The following is a 23337-nucleotide window of genomic DNA, read 5'->3' as shown; positions in this document are numbered from 1 at the left end:
GGAGTCTGAATTCCTTGTTTAATGTTTGTTTGGAGACTATCAAATACTTTCTCGACCTGTTTTTTATATAAATATTCTTCATTTAATTACTGCCTGCCAACTAATATCTTGATAATGGAAAGATTCTGAAAACATAGCATTTTCTAAGGAAACAATAAGTAGGAAACATGATTTTTCTTGGTTTAAGCTTTTTTGTTTTAATCAAAAACTTTTGAACTTCCAAATGAACTTGCAGCAGCTTTAAGATATATATACTTTTACATAAATAAATCCCTGAGTTATGAGGATTCTTCATTTATATTTTACTACTTTTCTGCTTCTAAATGTTATTTTCCGTGACTGCATCTATAGAACATTTTGTTCTGAAAAGTGAAATAGTTAAAAAATGTAAAGGCAGATTAACTGGAACTGTGGTGTTTTATTAAGTGAATTTCCTTAAAGTAGATGATACTTACACTGTTGTGATGTACCTGTGTTGTGGTTTATCTCCTGCTGGCAGCTAAGCACCACACAGCTGCTCACTCACATACCCCTGGATGAATGGGGGAGAGAACTGGAAGAGTAATAGTGAAAAAAGTCATGGGTTGAGATAAAGCCAGTTTAATAGGGAAAGCAAAAGTCACACAAGCAAGCAAAGCAAAACAAGGAATTCATTCACCACTTCCCATGGGCGGGCAGGTACTCAGCCATCCCCAGGACAGCAGGGCTCCATCACACATAACAGTTACTTGGAAAGACAAATGCCCTTTCTCCTTCTTCGGCCAGCTTTATATGCTGAGCATGACATACGGTATGGAATATCCCTCTGGCCAGTTGGGGCCATCTGTTCCAGCTGTGTCCCCTCACAGCTTCTTGTGAAGCCACCCACCTACCTGCTGGTGTGAGGAGGAGAAAATGCCTTGGCTGTGTGTAAGCCCTGCTCAGCGATAGCCAAAACATCCTTGTGTTACCAACACTGTTGTGGTCACAAATGCAAAACATAGGCCTATACTAACTGCTAAGAAGAAGATTAACTCTATCCCAGCAAAATCTGCTATTGTCAGAAACGGAAGCTTTTAACTTACTCCAGTGATATTGTGTCCATTTTAGTGAGGAAGTAGCACAGCTGTTAACAACAGGAACAGGAATGATGGATGCCAGATAAAGGGGGAACTCATGGATGGGGAGTTAGCAACCCATTTAAATATCCTTAGTGCAAGAATTCATATAAAGAACTGTAAAGAAATGTATTGCAATTTATTCTTAACATTTATTGCATTAGGACCCTGAGAAAAAGATTTGTTTTGGGTGCCAGAACTGGATTAGTTAATGATTTTTCCTTTTTTCTTTCATAGTACCTAATTTGTTTGAGAATTTTGTTTGTTTTACTTGTTCCCAGGTGTCCTGCAAACTTCTTTTCCCCATAACCAGCTCTTACAGCTCATTGTATACAACGTGGAAGATCATAGAGCTCATGAAAGAGAAATCTGCAGTTACTAACTGGTTATCTTCAGTGAAATCACTGCTGCCTGTTACCACTCAAGTCCCTGTCCATGTTTTTCTTGTACTGGCTTATCTACTGATCCAAGAAAATGGAAACACTCTTCGTGATGTACTCCAGGCCATTACAGAAATAGCCAAGACTGATTGTTCTCAGGTGAAAACTTACTGTTAGTAGATGTTTTTTACAGGAATTGGACTGGATTCTGTAGCCTGAGAGAGGCAAGGCTGCCACATCTTCATGACCCCAGGTCCAACAAGTGCAAAACTCTGTCTGTATTCCCAGTAGGTACATACACATGCCGTACATGCATACACTGTGTATTTGTGCTTATATGTATATAAGGCATACACAGAATACTCACAAGAACACAGAGCAGCACCAGGGGCCCTATGCTGCTCCACTTTCTGGCTGAGTAGGGTGGAGGTCTGCTAGTAGGAATATGTGTACAATGTGTATATATATGTATGATAGGTACAGTATGGATCCCTCCAGCAGTGGAATACAGATGGTCAGTGTACACAATAGGTGGTCTCTGGATCTGGACATACAAGCCCCTGAGGCTGCAGCTTCAGTGCAGTTGCTGGTGCAGACTGCCCCCCACCCTGCAGAGAGATGCAGACACGCACATGCACAGCCTCTTCCACAGCTGATAGACGTCTGAGACTCCCCTGGACCCTGTGTAGGCAGCCCCCTCTGTGGTCTCACCTTCAGACAGACACATAGCGCACACACACATATAACCCGAGGCTGGCTGGAACTCACCTTTTATGCATCACAGTGAAATATGTATTGTGTCTCTGGTTTGGAGTATTTTTAAATTGTTTAGGCTTAGGAAAAAATACTGGCTTATTTGATGGTATTATCTTGTAAGTATGAAAATAACATAAGGAAGTTGAAAAGAGGCTACTAAACCATTTCTGATTTTTTGTGGCCTCATAGATTATTCTCTGTGTTCTTTTGTGCTTACTGGAAGACTGCCAGGTCCCTTGTGATAATCCATATTCTTGCTTAAAAATATATGCATAGTCTTTGTCTGCTTCCATGCTGCACCCAAGCCAGAATTACGCAGTATACTTGCACTTACCTAAATAACTTGGAAGGAATGGAGATATCTAGAAACAGTAATAGGTAATTATTTTAGAGGCATTATACAGAAACAGTCATGTGTTATTTATAAAATAAAAATGTAGGGAAGGGAGAAGTGTTGCTTCAAATTTCGTATGCTGTCATGAAGACAGGCTTCAGGGTTTTTTTAAACTGCTTTCTGTCTCAAAGAGTTACATGCTGCAACACAGATAAAAGAATAAATGTGTCCACAGGAAAAAATGAGAAAGTGTCAACGTCACAGCCAAACTGTAGACTACCTGTACTACAGTAGAATATATAGAAGTGCTGAGATACGGTGAGGGTCCCTGTCCCTTTCCCTCTCTCCTTTGTAATCAAGGTAGTAAGTTAATCTTCTCCTCTTTCCTCTGTAATCAAATACATTATTCTGCTGCTAGTGAAATTCTGCTGCTTTGTGAATCAAATGATTAGTGGTTGTATCTGTGGATATTGAATTGAAAAGCCACAAGTGATTGCCTTGCAAAACCTTGAGTTGAAGAACTGCGTTTCAAAACAAAACAGGGTCGGAAAGAGAAAATGTGCATTGAGAATCCTATCCTCATTGTTTTCATGTTTATTTTGACTTCATAAGGGGTTTCACAAACAGGACCTCCCATTTCCACACTGAATGATTTTGTAAGGAATCTCTTGTCTCTGCAGTAAATTAGTGGAGTATTTAAAAAACCTTGCTAAGTTTAAAAATAATTACTGTAGTTGATTTTGCAGACACTGTTCTGGTTATACTTTATTTTTGTGTTTTCTTACCCTTTCCATGAGGAGAGCCTACAGAGGACTCCTCCCCCCCAGAGTAAATGCATTTGTATGGTGCAAGATTAGTGATAATATTAGGTCTGTGTTTAGCTGAGGCATTTTGGAGTAATGTTCTGAAACACTATGGAAGAAAATCCAAAAATCTTTTTAAAAGTCTGAGGAATGAAGAGTAATACATGGGCTTTTAGGCTGTCTTAAATCAAATCATTGAAAAGGCTGTACTGACACATGTGATTTATGAAAGATTTAATACAGTCCTTCTAATCGGATGAATTTTCTTGTTGGGCAAAACCTGTTAGTTATTACACTCTGTGCAACCAGCTGTGCTGTGAGGAGAGGAAAGTAAATCATCTGACTGAGAGGTCACTGGTGAATAGTAGCACAAGATCTGTTACCATTATTAGAGGATTATGAGGCTCTAGAGGACATCTGTTTTTTTATGGCCTTTCAACTGCTGGAGTAAAATACTGTGATGGTAAATGACACCCTTATGGGATTTCCATCTGAAGATGCATTATTTTGTGTTTTTGGGGGACTGGGAGTGCAGTAAAAAAATAAATAGGTAAAATACATTTTTATTTCAGTAAAAAAATGTTTAAGGATAAGTTGAACTGGATTTGGCTCTCTCAGGTGGTGCCTAATGATATTGTTCTGTGTCTGATTATGTGAGCTTTGGAGAGTAGCTGTAGGGAAACAATCATATTATAGTAAGATCTTGTGGACAGATTATTCATGGTTGAAGCTTCTTGGTTAAGATCCTGCTGGAGTACATGAAACTCTTGAAAACTAGAGTACTGAATACTTTCAAAAACCTGCTCATTTCACTGCCTTGCTTACTGGAGAAGTAAATTGGTGCTACGTGCCTTCCAAAATTCAGCCCATTTCACAGAAATGAAACCCGGAACTTTGCAGTGACATTTGTTTCCTGCCTTTTGGTTGGCTTTTTGTGGGGGATCTGGAATGATCTCTTAGTTTTAAAATTAACTCAGAAGAACACAACAGCATAGGCATGCAAGCAAAGGAAGTGTGGTGGGAATATGTAAAGTCATACCCTGCATTTAGAACTTAAAATGGGGACAGTGTATGTTAATATGTATTTGGATTATATTTTTTTGAAATGGGATTTTCTTTTTGAATATGGCTTTACTTATCTTGCTGTTTTCTGGCTGTCTCTTATTCTTTGTTCTGACACAAGGGCTGCATGAGGACAGTTTCTCTTCAGTGAAACGAGAGGAAATGTGAAGGAACAGAAGAGGAAGATTATCTTCCTCCCCTGCTATCTTCCCTTATCTTATGCTTTTGAAGAGTACCTGTCCTGTAGCTTAGAAAAAAGAAATCAGATCACCAAACTGCAGAGTGATAACAGTTCTCAGACCTATTTATTGAATAAAGGCACTTGGTCTGGCATTTTTAATCTTACTTTAAAAAGGAAAGTTATTGACATGCCTCTGCATAATTTTTTGAAGTTGCAAATCAATTTTAAAAAACAAACCCCATAATCTTGAAACGCTTCCAGGTTACTGATGGCAAATGTGACCTAACTGGCACATCTTCAAGGAGCGTGGGGGATGCAGATGGCAGTGTTGCCAGGCAGCATGCCATTCCCTCTCTGGAGCTGCTTCCTGCCTAGTGGGAGCTAATGAATTGTTGTATCAGCTTTTTGCCTTCCCCCCCTACCCGCCCCCCCCGCTTTGCTGTATTAGAACATTTTGGGGTTTTTCTACTCTTAAAAATTCAATTTACAGTTCAAAACAAGTACACTGAAAGAACAATACCTATAAAGAAATAAGTAACTGGTCTTACAGTAGTACGTGCTTCGTCTTTTCCTGTACTGGATGTTAGTGTAGAAGTTATTGTAGAATTTTCATTTAATACCTGTTCAGTGTAGAATAAACTTTGTAACTAGAAAATTAACACAAAAGACTTGGAATGAACTTCACATCACAGCTGATGAAGACTAGGCCTGAGTAGAGTGGTTAAAGGGTTTGAATGTTTTATAACTAAGGATTATGAATATAATTTATTATAATATGTATTTGAACATCATTCAGTCTGATGGCCATATGTGTAGTCCAGTGTAGGTACAACTGAGGTAAATGCAGGTAGTAGCCTATTGAATAGAGAGCTAGCTTAAGACCAAATGGAGTCGCATTAAGACCCTGCCCCTGGAAAAAGGAAGAGGCACTATGGGGAGAGATCAGAGGGAAGTTAGGTAAGGAGTTTCATCATTGTAATGACATATCTGACTACGCATTTTTATGTAGCCTTTTTGGCCAGCAGAGGGTAGACTAATGACAGCATTCATCAGGGATGAGTATAGTTTAAAGAATTAATGAAATCTTATTGTCAGGGTTGAGAGTCTTCCAACCATGCTGCTGCATACAAAACTTTCTGGATAATACTGTTAGAAGGCATTTCTTCCCTGTTCACACATTGTGTCAATAGTTGCATGGAAATTTTATATATCTCAGTGGAGGAGCATGTGTGACATTTCTGATAATTTTGGGACTTAAAATGGTGATGCACGTTGCTGTGTATGTTAATTATTTATGTTAGTTAATTACATTAGTTAATGATTGCTCCCCTTCCTCCAGAGGTATGGAATATCCATTGCTTCCTTGTTGCCCTGCAACTTCCCTTGTATCATTCAAACATTTAGGTAAATCAGGTGATGTATTTTTTTCTTAACACTCAAGGTACAACAGGTACCCAGAAATAAAACTGCCTCTATCAAGTCTCCTAGCCTCAAGGGGATTTTTTTTTCTTCCTGTATTACTTAGTTTCTGTGCAAGATTTCTTTTCCTGAAAGCTTGATTTAACCCAAACAGGTTCTTGCTTTGAGGTTATTGAATCTTTGGTATGCAAGTCTTCTTTTGGGTTCTATTTCATTTAATCAGGAGGTCAATTTTAGTTTTCTTCCTGTGTACTGAAGAATATAATTTTCTCTCGGGCAGTGCTGTTGTCCCTTTGACATGGGTGAAGTGGGGAGTATAACTGCATTCTGCATAGCTTAGTCTAAAATCATTACTGTTGGAGAGTGGAAAGGAAAGGTAGAGCAGCAAATTAAATCTTGTGTTATGAGTGAAGGTTTCATTTTTCTGTTTTTCAGTGTTAATGCAGAAATCTTATTACTGAATTTTGACTGGGACCAGAATTGATGTTAATCAAACTCTGCCATGTGCTCATGAGTTTGGAATGACATGCTCCCCCCACCTGCGTTTGTACTTCAAAGAATGTTATGATAGCAAGGACTATTCTTTATGAAGCAGGATTTATAAAATATCAATGAAAACATCTGTGTGCTTATCAGCATTGTTCTCACATCATAGCCAAAACACAGCACTTTACTAGCTACTAAGAAGAAAATTGACTCCATCTCAGCTGAAACCAGTACAAAGTTTTTTACTTGTCATACAAGAGAAAATCTGAGAGAAACTAAGAACAATGAGTTATGTTGCTTCTCGGGGTACGTTGCATTCAGAGGTATCTTACTTCTTTTTAGATTTTAGTCTTTCTTCTGCAGGACTGTTTATTCTGGATGAGTTAATTTTTTAATGAGAGAGAATCAGATTGTAATTTCAGAGCAACTTGCAAAGAACCACCACTGTTCTGGTGTAAGTCGGGTTTACAGCCACTTGAACAGGAGGAGTGTTGCCCATCTCATAACCTACCTTGAATTGTTGCAAAGTTGGTCTGACTTTATACAGTTAATGGTAATTTAGAAATACATCAGAATTATCTCTGCCTACAACTGTCTGGGCTACTTTGGTCTGCTGAGACAAGGTTGTTCGGTTGGCCTGGGAAAGAATTGGTTAAGAATGTTGGTTGAGAATGTTCGTGCTGGAGAATACAATGTAAAACCTAATCTTGGTGGCTGACTCTTTCTTGAGGTCCATCTGTTTTACCCTTAGCTGTAAGGTAGTAATAGTGTTTATTATAGATTCAGCTTTTGGGAGTGAAGAAGCAAAACAAAAGACTGTAAAAAACCAAAGCTAGCAGTATACTTCAGGTCAGAAGCTAAATTTGTCACTTAGAGCTTTGCATATTCAGATGAGCTATTCTCACTGCCACCTTCAATGCTGATCTATGCTATAAGATATGCGCAGTTAGATAAACAAATAACCTCCACTTAATTATCTCTGAAATTCTGAAAGTTGATTGACATATTTTATTACACATTGGCTTTTGAAACCTACAGTTGAAGCCTCGATTCCTATAGAAGCATCTATACAGATTTCCAGTTGTCTGTTTGCATAAATCTAACAGTTGTGGTATGTGTAAGGCAGGATGCTTAATTAACCCACTTGTAATTTACATTTTCTATGTAAAAAAATAAGTAATTCATCTAATGGAAGAAGTCTTGCTCATACAGCTTTTATTTAGAAAACTGATCATTATGTGGTATAATTGGAGGATTGAATGTTCTCTTTGAAATATTGGTGCTTTTTAGGAAGTTTTTTAGCTTGACAGATCCTGCATCATCTCTGTCTCTGATACCTTATTTCTATATTGCTCATCTGCCATTCATTTTTTATGTAAGAGGTAACTTAAAATAAATTAACCTGTACATGTTGTGCTTTCACCCCAGGGGGCAGCTGAGCCCCACACAGCCACTCACTCCCCCCTGCTGGGATGGGGGAGAGAACTGGAAGAGTAAAAGTGAGAAAATATAGAGGAATGAAGCTGGGTTAATTAGCATTGATAATATACAGCTGTGGGCTGGCTTCAGGGGCTGTGGGTTGGCCGATGTAGATAAGGTGCAGCTGTGGCTGGTTCTGTTAAGTGATTGAGAGCAAATGGAAAGAGAGCAGCCAAGGAAGAAGCAAGAGAAGAGAGAGCGTGCCCTGGATGAGGAGGGGCTAGAAGAAGACAGCAGAGGGACTGGCATGAAGAGTGTGTTGGTATGAGATGGTAAAACATCTTGCTGGCTAGTTTTGAGAGTGCTGCGACAAGAAAACTAATGGGTTGAGATAAAGACAGTTTAATACGGAAAACGAAAGCTAAGTGCATAAGCAAAGCAAAATAGGGAATTCATTCACCACTTCCCTTGGGCAGGCAGGTGTTCAGCCATCTCCAGGAAAGCTGGGCTCCGTCACGTGTAATGGTTACTTGGGAAGACAAACGCCATCGCTCCAAATGTCTCCTCCCTTCCTCCTTCCGCCAGCTTTATATGCTGAGCATGACATCATACGGTATGGAATATCCCTCTGGCCAGTTGGAGCCAGCTGTCCCGCTGTGTCCCCTCACAGCCTCTTGTGTGTGCCCCGCCAACTTGCCAGCAGGGCAGCATGAGAAAGGGAGAAGGCCTTGACACTTCATGAATGCTGCTCAGCAATAGCTAAAACATCCTTGTGTTGAGGTTTTGGTCACACTGTTGTGGTCACAAATGCAAAACATAAGCCCATACTAGCTACTAAGAAGAAAATTAACTCTATCCCAGCCAAAACCAGTGTCCAGCAAAAGCTGGAAAACTGCCCAATTTATCTTCAGTCCAAAGGTCTGAAAGAAAGGGGACGGAGGGTGCTAGCTAAGAAGATGCTTTTGGTTTGGCATAAACAGGTGGGAAAAGAAGGCACTGTTGAACTGAAAGTGCTCCTGGGTGTGAATGTCTGCATAAATGAGGATTACCTTATATTCTCAGGATGTTTTACTGGTTTTGCTTTGAAAGATTGACAGTAAAGCCAGTCCTCTGTCTAGGCAGGTGATGGAGTGATGATTACCTCTACAGATGGTAGACAACAACCTGGGGTAAGAGAGAGAGGGAGACTAGTCAATTAGGTAAATATGAGAGGAAGTTCTGGTTTATAAAGGGATTTATTCTATATAGGAATGTCAAGTAGTATTTGGATAACCAGAGAAAATAATGTATTATGGTTAATTCCTTAGGTATTAAATATAGATTCCAGATAAATGTTTTTCAGTTTATGGAAGCACAAATCTGGATTGCTTAACTGTAAAGATAGCGATGTCTTGTAGAACAAACTACTTTTTATTTTCGATAATTTGGAGCCAATAATTACAAAGGGAAGTATGTGAAACCTCAGAGCTCTTGGATTTTTATTCATTATTCCTGCTCTGTAGTTTCTGTGGACTGAGGCAGACCTTGGTACAGTGCAGAATTTTATCATCTGAAGACATTGCTCATGTAAAAATGTATGTTGAGGGAATGTTGTAGCAGAATTTCCCATAGCTATGTTTTTGAACCACTATATGTATAAACCGACAATATGTGTTTGTATATATATATATATATATATGTGTATATATATATAGTGGTAGCTTTACCAGGATAAATTTTCAGACATCTAAGATTGTTGAATTACATATTGGATTGAAGATTAAATCCAATCTTGTCAGTGGGTTTGAGAGTTACTCAGTCTCCTAGCTCAACCCAGTACGTATGGGATTTAGTACACATTTGTTTTTCTGCTTTAAGCCTCCATTCTTGGACTTACTGAAAAGGTTTTCTGAAGTTACAGTAATTTAAGGTTAAAGAGGAAAACTTTTTCAGGGGTGACTCACTACAGAGGTAGACACTAAAAGTGAAATGGAGAACTCTATACCTGTTCACCATGTAAGGAAAATAATTTTCTGAAAATTCAGAAATAATTGTGTCTGCTTACTGCTGCTAATTACCAAGTTTTCTAATTAGCTTTTCTGTTCTTGGGAATGACATTGTCTTTTAACACAAGTTTTAGCTATGGAAGACTAACCCATGTGGCTAAGTGAAAATTGTTACTACTGTATAAAGGCAGAATGTAAACCAGTGCTGTGTAATTACTTTTAAGTACCTATAAAAACAAGTGGGGAAAAAAAGCAAGGCCCTCATGAGTAGATTTAATTTTACAATGTAATGATACGAATGTGCACAAGAAAAAACTGAAGGACCTGCTGGTATGAAAATACTGAAAATCTGATCTAAAGAAAATGGGAATGGAGGTAAATAAATCTCCTTTCCTTCATGGTCACCTCAGGGGCAGCTCTGTGGAAGTTTTGTACCACATATTAAAGAATGCAGTAAATTATATTGTATTATATAACAGGTTTGTGAGATATGATAGTAACATCATCAGAATTCCTCCGTAATGACAGAGCTGATTTGGAATAGTTTCTCCATTGATTTGGTATGCATTTTAATGTACCATTTTCAATCACATGTTCCTTTCAGTGTGCCTGTAATGGAATATCAAGTAAAAATGAATTTGTTGTGGAAATTAGATTATTGCAGTGGTTACAGCTAAACATGCATAACAGGGTGCTTTCTTAGGATCTTAGAATCATTTAGGTTGGAAAAGACCTTTGAGATCATCAAGTCCAACTGCTAAGATGATAACTTAGAAACAAACTGTAAGTCTTACGAGTTTGCAGACTAGAATTTTCCTTTCTCTTTCCTATTAGCAGAAAAAATAATGAAAAAAAGGCAGGAGTTTCTAAGATGTTCTGACAAGGTTACTATCTGATGTAAGATACCAGGTTGGCAGCCTACTTCCAAATTTATTTCCTGTTTTTTTTATTTTAGGTCCCAACTCTGATCCCAGTTCTGATATTTAAATTGGGAAGACCTTTGGAACCTGCACTTTACAGGGATATATTGTATACATTGCCTACACTGGGTGTACACAAGGTCAGAATGAAAAATTTTTAGTAGAACAAAAACTGTATCATTTATTTGTAAAAAACTATTTAGACTGAGCAATGCATAGCTTGCTTAAAGTAACTGATTTGTAAGCTTCAGCATACCTTTCTGATATTTTGGATGGCATATGACGTTTGCTTTAAAGAGTGAAATGTACATCATGCTTTATCTGCACTGTGCCATCATTTTATATCTGACGAAGATGCTCTTGGGTTCGTTATGTACTAAAGTTTTTCAGAAAATTACTTCCAGTTTTTTACCAACATTGCAGTTGGACGGTTATCTGCTGTTGTACATGGTTGTAAAATAATGATTTGTAGGTTAGTCTTTGTTCTTGGCCATAAAAAGTAACAATGACATTTGGTTAAAAAATTTGTTTCAGGTTTGTGTAGCTCAGATTCTACGTGCCATATACATGCTGGGGAGCACGCCAAAGCTCAGAGCAATTACTTTGCGGCTGATGACATCCTTATGGGAAAGACAGGTTAGAAAATTATTGTAGTGTCACTAAGTGTAGTTGAAAAACTTCATTACAACTAACGAAGAGAGGAAATTAATTTTGAAACATTGCTTATACTGGTATCTCATTATCAGGAATATGAAGTAAATGGTGGGTATTGCTTCTGCTTTAGTAAAAAAATTCAATAGTATGTCCTTCATGAAACCTGCTTTTCTTTTCATCATGTCTCAGATTGCAATTAAGGGGAAAGAATTGTTTGAAGGACAGCTTTCTGATTTTCATAATGTGCAGTAAGAACAAGACCTTTAGATGGCAATAATTTGCTGCTTTGTTTGTGAAGTAGCAATAGAGATTTGGTCTGCAAAAGCCAGAACTCAGTGCAGCATCAGATTCCAATGATGACAAAAAACAGAGTATGGAATGCAATAAAAGTAGTATTTAGAGGTCACGTAAAAGTGATAGCAATTGAAAATCCTGTCACTAGCTTTTGAAGGTGTGATGATAGCTTTTAAATTACATCTTTTCTAGGATCGAATTTACCCAGAATTGCAGAAGTTCTTGATGATGTCGGATACACCCTCTTTGTCTGTTGACAAGGAGGTTCAGTGGGAAAAGCTGGTTGCTAAAGCTGCTTGTATAAGAGACATATGTAGGCAGAGGTAAGCACAAGCATTATCCATCTTACATCTTTGTAAGGGAAAACTATTTATTTATTTATTTCCAGAAATTCTGTATAATTATTTTTACCTTCTCTGTTGTATTAATTGAGGGTAATATTTTTCTAGTTGTATGAGGTACTGACTCGGGCATTGCTAATCTCAAGAGCTAGTAAGTTTTGGGGGTTGTATTATAACTAATAGAAAGCATGTATAAATAACATTAAAATTACTTCATCCTGAAACAAAACATTATGAAACAAAAAAATTATGAAAAGAGAGTGATGAAATATTAGAAGAAACAACCCATGTCTATCTTTTGATCTATTTGAAGAAAGATAGGGTGCTTTTCTGAAAAGTGTATTTTCTCACATGCAGATTGCTCATCTTTATTCAGATACACTACTGACCACAGAACACAGTTGTACAAGTCTAAGTGGATGATATATTGATACTGATTCTTTCCAGCTCTAACAATCCATGAATATCAGTACTTGACAGTGATTTACAGTTTCCATAAAGATTATTTTTAAACACATTATCACTTACTTCCTGGTTTTATGTGCACAGTAGCATCTTTTCTCTGTCACCTATCTTTTGGTTTCCACTTTTCGCTTTCTTGAAGATCAGTCACAAACAGCTGGGAACATTCATGTATCTTTCCATCATCAACTAAAAAAAAATATTCTTAAATAAAATATCCTTTGCTTTACTTCATCAACCTTCTTTAATTTTGCCAAACAGCATTTTTCAAGAACATGGCAGGGGGCGGGGGCAGGGAAGTAAAAAGTAAGAGATAAATCTCAGTGCAGCTGTAATATTCTTTTTAGCAGGTAAGTGGTGTAGTTAGAGTTCAGGTGTATCACATTCTTTGTGCACTTAGAAATTATTTGGAAGAAAGTAAGAGTAAATAGAGAAAGTCTGAATGTTCCATGCATATAAATCACCTAGCCAGGTGCTATTTACCCCAATTTTGTATAGAAACAGTATAAGGAGCTGCTGAATATGTGGTTGACACCTCCTAAACCACTACCTGATAAAATTGAATGGAAGTGAAAGGACTGGAAAACTAACAAGCAGCCCATGCAATCACTGAAGGAGGGACAAATGACATTGCAGCAGGAAAAAATTCGGAAAAATATTCGTGTCTGAAATAAGAGGGCCAGAAGACTTTTGCTGCCAGAATCTCTGCAATACACAGTAGTGAGATAGAAGGCTGCAACAAAGAAACAAAGAGGAGTGTCTAATAGCCCAGGTGGATTTTCCTTTTAGGTCACTTCTTGAATGATGTAATCTTTTAGCACTCACAACATCCTTGAACAAAAACTTCCATATCTTAAGCACATGGTGATCTTTTATTTGGAACTTGATGTCTGCTGATTTAATTCTCCATATCACATAGCCTTTAGAGCTCTCTATCATCTTCTTCCTTGTATCTTTCTTTTTTCTGGCCCATTTTAGTATGTTCTAGTTGTCACTTAAAACCAATACTCAGTACATTTTTGTGTATATAATAGAACTTGTGTGTATGCATGAATATTGCCTTGTTATCTTCATGTTTTTTTATTCAGACCATACCAGCACGGAGCAGACATGTTGGCTGCAATTTCCCAGGTATTAAATGAATGCACAAAACCTGATCAAGCTGCACCTGCTGCCATAGTGTTACAGGGTCTTCAGGCACTTTGTGAGGCTGAGGTAAGATTAAATTGGTTTGTCCCTGTGTTTCATGTTTTGCTTGTGGATCATACACTATTTACCTACATGGCCTTTTATTTTTAAGAGTACATTGGATTGTTACAGAATTATTTTTTTTTCTGACAAATTTAATTTCTCTCTTCCAACGTCAGTTAATTGTTCCTGGAAAATGATATTGTGAACTTCTACAACAAGTCAGCCCTTCAGTGCATGGGTTGGAATTTTAGGTCAACTGTGCAGTTTGTTTCAAAGACATCCTTTCACGCGTTTTTCCTTGAGATTTGCGAAGAACAGCTGTTCAGCCCATAATTCTGACTGGCTGAAAAGTACATAACTCGTCTCTTTTTTGATAACCTTCTTACTGGCCTGCCCTGCTGGGTCTCATTCTCACAGTGTGCCTGATAGGGAGTGAAATCACTTGTAATGGGGAGGCTTCTGTTTTACTCTAATGCATCCATTACTTACCGATAAAGAGGACAAGTAAGCATTGGAACATACTGCCCAGAGAAGCTGTGCTGTCTCCATTGCTGGAGGTTTTCACACTACTTTTGAATACAACTCTGAGCAACTGGGTCTGATCTCACATTGACCCTGCTGTAAGCAGGAGCTTGGACTGGAAGTATCCTGAGGTCTCTTCCAAACCAAATTGCCCTGTGATCCTATGATACCCTTTCTTTTCACAGTGACGTCCCAGACGTGGTGATGCAGGCACAGACATGGTATGAATCACACTATAGACTAGCTGGGGACTATGCAGGCCATCTAAGTTAGTGGACTAATGATAGCCTGCAGGACTGTTTGGTTACCCATTCTCTGCCAAACAACAATTTTACGTCTATCCAGTTCTTCACGTTTTAGAGCACTGTTTACTGCAGTGAGGCAAATCCAACAAAATCCAGCCATTGCCAGATGATACATTTGAAATTATGTCTGCACTTAAAGGACAACACAGTAAATGGTTAGCAGCCAATACACATTAGTATTCAATATAGTTGAAAAGCTTCACACAATGGCTACTTAGAACCAACTTATTCAGGTTAATTACTGTGTTTGCTTTTGATATGGAGTTTGGCTCTTAATGTTGTCGCATAGGCAGGTTCATTACCCAGTGTGCAGTGCCAATTCATATATCGACTTGAGGAACTGAGGTATTTCTATTCTTTCATTCTAGTTTGTGCAAAGTAGGGAGCTAGGTGGTAACCCACAGATGCTTAGCTCCCCAATTGTTAGAACTTTACACTATTTATACAGTTCAGCAAACAAAGACATTGGTTACAAGTTACATAGTTCCTTCATTACTTAATACTTAGTTTCCTACTTGTAACACAAGTCTCTTGCTTCTCATGTTAATTAGTTCACATGCTCGGTCTCAACTTCTTTTTGGGTCTGGGGGATCTTGAGTCGATGGCCAATGAGTCAGTGCCAGAATTACCTTTCCCTTGGTTTTCCCTTGCTGAGCTCATTCCTTATGGTGAGCTTCCAGTCAGCTCATCTATTTTGTGGGGGTGCTTCCCTTTGAAGTGACTGTTTCAGACAAAGGATTTACCAGTGCTTAACAAAGCGCTTAGCGGGACATACAAAATACTCATATCTTGAATTAACCATTAACAACTCATTTGTTTCAATTGTCTTAAAGTCAAACTTCTAACAGTACATTTGATTTTATTAATCATCCCCCATCATTTGATGTCATTGAGGTCACATAGGTTCTTTGAATGCTGGCCTCAGTGTTTACGCAGTGGTTTCCCAGGCTGAACTGTATTTAGACTGCGTGCTGGAAAGAAGCACGAGCTAAGCCTATGACACATGTCACATACTACTATGAAAACCTCATTTGAGGACAATACCGTACCACTGTTGAGAAGTGGAAGGCTGAGACAACTTCAGGTACTCAAGATGGAAGGAAGGGGAAAGAATGTCCTTGTGGACAGGTACCAGTTTCTCCTGTCCTAATTCTTACAGGTCTTCCTCATCTTGCTTTGTTTCCCCAGTTTCATGCCACTGTAATGTACCTGCCACCCAGGTATGCTGAAGGTTTAGTAGAGAGTTTTCTTGTCATTTGGCAAGCTGGCTAACCATTTGGGTTAAGTAATGTAGTCTGTCCCTTATTTAGTATTTAGACTGCAGTTTGCAGTGCAGAAGCCTTAAACAGCATAACCACAGAGGTTGGTCAGAGGGTGCTTTCTCTCTCTGCCACTGTCTCAATAGATAACCATGGGAAAGGGATTTAATCTCTTTGAGCTTTTCCATGGGCAGCTGCTTAGGTACCTGATTCTAGCAAGCACCTAATTTTCAGTCAACTTCTGCACCAGTACAACAAGTTATGTTTTCATAATAGTGTTGACATACGTGATGATGTAACCTTATAACCATGTGGTTTTATCAAAGCTCAAGTTCTCGGAGTCTCAGAAGGGCTACTTTGTAAAAGTAACACTATAATAAAGTGTGCTGCAACATTGATATTTTTGTTGTTGTTGAATACTGTGGAAGAATAGTTTTCCATTTTGTTGACTGCACTAATTGTTTTGTGTAAATGTAATGGCTTTACCCAAAGTGCATACTACATGAATAGCATTAAAAGTACTAGCTTCACTTTTGCAGGACTCACAAGAAGAGCTAGCCCTCCCTCCATCTTCCCCTTTTAATTTTTTCAGTAGCCATAACAAAAGGCCTTCAATGAATAGTGCACAGTAACTTGCATGTCAAAAATGTAAAATACACACAGTTCCTGCTGGACTACATTTCCTATTTCTGGGCAAATATTTTGGTTTTTTTTTCCCAGTGATTTCAACAGAAGCCAGTGTACTTCCTATAAGGCCATCTATCCTGGCATCTAATCAATTTCATGTATCAAGTACTCTATGCAAACCAAGGAATTTTCGAGAATGAAAATGCTAGGCATAGTATTTAAAACCCCTTTCCAAGCTTTTTGTGGAAGTGGGTTTCTTGCTGTTTATTCACTCAGTCCATATGTATTTGTGTATTGATCTGAAAGAAACTAGCATAGCAGAGTAATATAATGAACTGAAAAATTGTCTGAGAATAAATTATGTTGACTTAAGTTTAACATTCAGGAGGAATTACAAAGCTAGATGTTGTTTAAACAGTGTATGCTTAAAAACTACTCTTAAAATGACGAGTTTGTGTTGAGATGCTATCAGAGGATCATTATCTTCTTCTTGGGCTCAAGTTTCTGCCAGTTTCACTTTCTGAGGTCTGATTTACTTCTCATGCTCTTTTTGCCTTACTTTATATCCTTGGCCTTGTACATAGTTAACATCATGATTTCAGTTTGAACTCTTTAGCCAATAGTGTAGGTGCAGTTCCTTACCTGTGCAGATCTGCTGTTGAAGGGCACTGCCAGGCTCCCAAGGATGATCTCTGTATAGGTAAGGTTTTTTCCACATACAGAATTAGTGAGTAAAATAAGTTGCATAGGAACCTTATTGGCCTGCGTTCAGTCTAACTGGTCTGGGGAACACCCAGCCTCAGGATATTTCCCATTTTACTTGATTTCCCTATTACCTGCTACGGCTGCTAAAAGTGCTGCGGCTGCTTTTTTTTTTTTTCCCATCTGAACTGTGTGATTTATGCCCTCACTGAATGAAAATGGTGTTACCAGCTGCACTTTCAAGTCAGCTACCAAAATCCTTTTTAGTGCGTCTTCATCACTGGCGTGATTTCTGTATTTTGGAAGCTGGAAATGTCAAAGATATTGTGGCAATTTTTCCTGTTACAAATGCACTATGTTGTATCGTACAATAGTTTGAGTTGGAAGGGACCCTTAAAAGTCATCTAGTCACAAACAGTTCCTCCTCCTGCATCTGTTTCTGTACCCAGCCTCTTTTCATCTTGGAAGCATTCGTTGCAGTGGCAACTTTTGTTTTGTGTCCCTTGATTACGATAGGTGGCTTACTAGTGTTACCATGTTGTTTTCTTCTCTTCTTCTCCCTGTTTTTGCTTCCCAAAGCTTTGCCATTTTACGTATTTTGACATTTCATTTGCTTTTTTTTGCAAGGCTGGAACAGATTTTTAACCTTGTCTTCTGGTTTTGCTAATAAGATAGCTAGTACTCTTGCACTTTTTGTAAGAAATGGTATATAGTGATAGCTTGAGAGACACTGGATAGCTTCAGCAACACTAAATTGAGCAATGTATTTTAGGTGGAGAAATTACTGCTTTGTCTAGTAGTAAGAAGATTTTATTTTTTTCAGAGCACATAGCATGATTTGCAGTGTTACTAGGTTTTGCCGAAACTTTGTGATCTAAAACACTGACAGTGGCTCTTAATTTGCATGTTACTTCTTTTTGTTTGGTCTTCAACTTCATGTTGGATTCATTGCGGACACAAAATACATTAAGGAATTCTATACTTTAAGTAATTATAATCTGTTAGCAGAAACTGGAAAACTACTTATGTAGGCCACAAAAATAATTCCCCTTTTGTATCTGACATTTCAATGTAAGCATTTTTCATTTGAATGTAGGCATACTCTGTAGACAAAATGGTCATGGCCAAACTTTTTACTGTGGAAATGGCATTGAGGAGCGATTTGGCTGTTAATCCTCAGGACTAATAGTAGTGCATCTGCCTCTGCGGCACCATTGTGTTGTCGAGTCAGCTGGATTTGGAGTATTGGGCAAAATAAAGAAGATGGTCTTATTTACTAATAAGTATTATTTATTCCTAAATCATATTTGTCCATAAATGTCACAGGGCAGCCAGTGTCATTTTTTGTTATCACAGTGCAATACTCTCTGACCAGGTTATTTTAGATATTCCATGCATGGAAGATACAATATGTAATGTCAAATTACTTGTTTAAAGATAGTTGTTACACAGGATTTCAGATTCAGCAGGTGGTACAAAATGTACTGAAATCGCAATACAAATGTAAGTTATATTTAGCAAAATACAGCAATTGCAATATACAGTTCAGTCACAGTACCAATTAATGATTCCCATTACCCATCTCTCACTGTCATGTTGTTAAGTGTCCCCAGTTGCCAGGAAGGAATATGGGGGCTGAAGTCAGCTCAAGCCCCTTGCTCACTTCGAAATTCTCTTGTTGGCTGTCTAGTTTTTATACTGTATGTTGGGCTGAGCCATGTATTTGCTTCCCCATATGCTGATCTGACTGACTGAGAGACATGTTCACACTCTTAATGAACTGGGGAGAAGCATTCATACCATTGGTTGATCCACTGAACTGTTGATAGCTGTGTATCTAAAACAAAGGTCGTCTTTGTGTTGAGTCAGTTTCTTTGCAACAGCAGTGGTCAGTCCCACCCTGCATTATTCTCTGAGCTTCACGGGCACATCACCTTTGCTGATGTGACCCTTATATTGTAGGGGTTTATTGGTCCGTCACAGTGTGTAATACTTAAAGGGCATACCATTGCTTTGCATTACTTTTGGCAAGTTGCACTGATTTCTGTAGCTGGCTATTAAGAATAACACTTTGCAGTAGAGGGTGTGTCTGGTAGATTTTGCGGTGATGTTCCAGAAAGATTCCGATAGGTTTTATCCTAATTGCGGTTCAGAGGAGATTCTGAATTTCAGGCAATCGTAATGAAAGATGTGGAACTGCTCTGCAATAAATAAAGAATACCACATGTTCACTCAGTTACTGACACATTTACTGTCTGGATATACTGATTCAGTTTTAAGGTTTTATCAAAAAGATAGAAAGGAAGACATAATTCACAAGTAGCTACCTGGGGATCATTTTGGGACAATGACAGACCGAGGAATCTATTTTATATTTCTGCTGAACCTACTGGATCGTTTTAATAAGAATTGCAGTTGTACTGGGATACGCTTTTTTCTGTTTTGCATACTCTAGGAAGAGATACTAAGGTTGCTAAGAGGTGATGGAGTTGTTTAGAATGCTGTTAAACAAGACACATTGCCAGCTGTGTTTTCTAGGTTATTTCAAAATGCCAGTTCTACCCAAGTCATTTTTTCAGATTGCCAGAAGTTTTGAGCAGTATAAATATGTTTACTTCAAAAAAATCAAGAAGAAACCCCCTTTTCTCATTTCATGTGGTGTTTTAGGATAGAGAACACGTAGACTATAAGATGATGGCTACAGCAGCACTGTGATCACAGGGAACAGTCAGCTATGGTAACCACAACCAAAAGGCTTCAGAGCTGTTGTTATGCAAGTGTTGTGGTCCATGATCCACCCAAAAGGAGAGGAATCTTGCACCTTGCTTTCATTGGAAGAGGTTGTGACACCTGCAGATATCAAAGGGTGAACCCAAACAACCATAAAGAGCTAAGAAATATAACAAGCAATTTTTGGACCTTATTTTACAGTTGTTAAAGCTACCATTTCTCCTTTAAAAAGCAAGTGGAATAGTCCCTGTGTAGCCTAATCCAGTTGGCCCTCCTTTGTGGGGTGGGGTGGGCTAGGTGACCTCCAGAGATCCCTTCCAACCTAAGTTGTTCTCTGAGTCAAGGATTCTGTGATAGACTTGGTACGCCAGACTTGCTGAGGTGTGAATGGGTATTTGTCTCAGAGCAGATACTGCTTAAAATTATGTGCTGCTCTGAATTTCACTTCTGATTTAGGGGGGAAGCAAGTCAATTTAAATGTTGTTGTTGCCTATTTTTTCCCATGATTTCCCTTCTTAGGACAGTAAGTCATCTGAAGCAAGTGTGCTTTTTCTGTATTTGACAGCAGTAAAATTTCTATTATTACAAAGATTTTATTATTTTATTATTATAAAGTGGGTTTTTTTTCTTCTAGCAAATATATTTTCAGTCGGTGCTTTTTCCAGCAGTAAGCTTGCTATTTTAAAATAAATTTTAAAAAACACAAGAGAACACAAATGTAACCCACAATGTACTGTACCAGAAGCACTGACAACTTGGATGGTTGTTAACGTCTCAAGATGACAATGATATATCCGTTTGAACAAACCTAGGATGAACAAAAAAACCCCAACAAAGAACATAAAGGTGAAAACAGACTTAAAACTTCCACCAAAGTATGACACTCGTGTGTCTAGATCTGTGAACATACATTTTCTGATTAACACTGGTTCTTTTTCTGCAGATAGTAATTGACTTATCAGTGTCATGAAATTCTCTTATCTTGCTAGTTTCATAAGAGTGTGTTGCATTTTTGGAGGACAGCTTTGTCCAGCTGAGCAGTGACTCTGGAATCACAGGGCTTTTCCTTCGGGGTTCATGACTGGCAGAGGCAGTTCATTACAAGATGTTTATCACAATCATCTCTTCCTCCGGAAAGACATCATGTCAAGGTTATTAATGCTTTTATAACATTTTTATTTATTTACTTTTAAAATATTTCTGTGTAAAGTACAACTCTCCTATCTTCCCCGCTGTTCCCATCTCCCTGCTCCATTGGTTCACAGTATTTCATTTAGTACGATGTTTTCTGTAGGACTGCCATTATGTTACCAGTCTAGAAAATTCCTTCTGAAAGAAGCCAAGAGAATTGTAGAGTCTTAACCTCTTTAAAAGTATTTTTAAAGGAAATCTAATGTTACAGCAACCGATGATGAAGTCCATTAATGACAGGCCAGAGGGCACAGCTGTGCTCAGTGATGGTTTTAACATCCTCTAGCTTCTGTATTTATTGGCTACTACATGATGTTTAGTGAGATTAAATATTCTTCAGATCGATTCACCAAGTTTATTTGGGTTATTACCCAGTCTGAAGTCATATGAGATCCACTTCAAAACCAAATACTTAGTTGTCAGCATAATTTGGGCAGGCGGGACATTCTGTAAATTCTTATTTTTTTCTCAGAATGCAGCAGAAGTTTTTAAGTTATGGTATGTTCCAAGCTGCACTGCTTCTTCAGTTAAGACAAAAAAAACACCCCCACACATGCCCTTGTTGACAAATCTCTTCTTCCAAACCTGTCCTTGGATGGCTATAATTAATTTCTTTCTGTCCCAATTTAAAATTGAAGTAGAATTTAATAACCTGAATGAACTCATATTGTTTCTGTTGTCCTTTTATAATAAATGAAAGTAATAATAATGTTTCTTCCTCTTCTAATACCAGCAGTGTTTAAAATGAGAAAGAAGTGACTTTCTGCAAGCTCCTGTGCTATAAACTGAGTATGCAATGGCAATGTGTTATTTTTGGTTGGGAAGCATACAAAGTAAACATGTCTTATATTGTGGCAGAAGAGGGTGTAATCACTTGAAGGATGTGTGTTTTCTTTTGAAGGCATCCAGTGAGAAATGAAACATACACCTGCAGTGTTTAAAAGTTATTTTTTGATACTTAGAAAACTTTCCCTTTTGCATTCTTAAAGAATACAGTTTCCAAAATGCTAGTATGTTATGATTTCTGGATGCGGCAATGCAGTTTTTCAAATGTTCCCGCCTCTAATTGCAAAGAACCAGAATTTGCTTGGGACCTCTTTAGATCTAACACTTGGATGCTGGGTTATTGAATGAAGTTTTCATGCTTTAACTGGCAGCTCTCAGAGTGGCATGTTGTAAGACCATCTGCTTTAGAGTGGGAGCTCTGTTGCAACTGTTCTTTGCAAAGGCAGAAACATTCTGGGTAGTGTTGAAAAGTTTTTGGATTTCCATCAAATTAAAGGTACTCTCAAAAGATCAGAACTATCATACAAGTGAGAGAGTTTCAATTTTGTCAGAAATGCCAAAGGAGCCTTGCTCAGTGGCTCTATAAATTGTGATTATCTAATTGAACATCACTGAACTGAAAATATTATTACTCAAATCGTAGTAATTTTTTTTTTTTGCAGTTTCATTGAATAAAGAATTTGATACAGGCTGGTGCTTATTTTTGTCACTGTGTTGAATTGAATGTGAAGTGAGGTTTGGATTCATAACACTGTGTTCCCAGTGTGGTCATGGATCCTAGAAATGTGAGCAGGTCCTCCATGCAGAACTTTTTAACTAGCTGCCAGAATTATATGTGCCTTTCTTGCCAGAGAATTCACTGACCTTGAAGAATTCCACTGATTCTTAATTGTGTTATTCAGCTTCATGCACAGCTATTTAATGGGACCATGATGAGAATGATTCTGGGTTCAGTAGGGGTCCAGAGTGCCACATACTGAGAATGCAAGAGAATCCTTGGTCTGGCTTACAGTTAAAATCCTTTATGCTGCTCAGGCCTGGCAGCATCTCAATGTTCTGCAGGACTTGAACCTTCAGTTCTTTGAGTTAATAATCTGGGTAAGATGAGAGCTGCACATCTTTGGATTTATGACAACTAATGGATACCATGCATCTGGGGTTTTGTCTCAGTGTCTGCCCAGTACCTCAAGACCTCATCCAAACTGAAGATTCTTTTTAGTACTTTTCTCCGTGCTTTAGAGCTTCAGGTAGGCGCAGTGTTATGATGAAGGGTCAAGTCTGAAACTTTGCTGGCAAAGTTTTTTGACAGCTAAAGCACTTTGTTTTGTTTTAATCTCCTTTTATTCAAAAACAACCCCCCTAAATACAAATACTAGGAAAGCAAATTAAATGGCATTCTTTACCTTTTGCCTTCCAGAGCAATACAAGAGC

General features: G+C 38.2%; 1 protein-coding gene across 3 annotated transcripts in view; it reads left to right on the top strand.

Moving 5' to 3' along the window:
* Positions 1–23337, top strand: part of FOCAD (focadhesin) — a 121404-nt gene that overhangs the window by 34585 nt on the left and 63482 nt on the right. For all 3 annotated transcript variants that reach the window (XM_056323863.1, XM_056323862.1, XM_056323861.1), the window contains exons 12-16: positions 1379–1636; positions 10878–10982; positions 11377–11478; positions 11983–12113; positions 13682–13808. In XM_056323863.1, coding sequence (XP_056179838.1) covers positions 1379–1636; positions 10878–10982; positions 11377–11478; positions 11983–12113; positions 13682–13808 — 723 coding nt within the window. The remainder of the gene's footprint in view (positions 1–1378; positions 1637–10877; positions 10983–11376; positions 11479–11982; positions 12114–13681; positions 13809–23337) is intronic.

This window comes from Falco biarmicus, chromosome Z (genome assembly GCF_023638135.1).
Source record: "Falco biarmicus isolate bFalBia1 chromosome Z, bFalBia1.pri, whole genome shotgun sequence".
NCBI lineage: Eukaryota > Metazoa > Chordata > Aves > Falconiformes > Falconidae > Falco > Falco biarmicus.
Note: the sequence above shows the minus strand (reverse complement) of the source record. Positions and strands in the feature narration are given on the sequence as shown.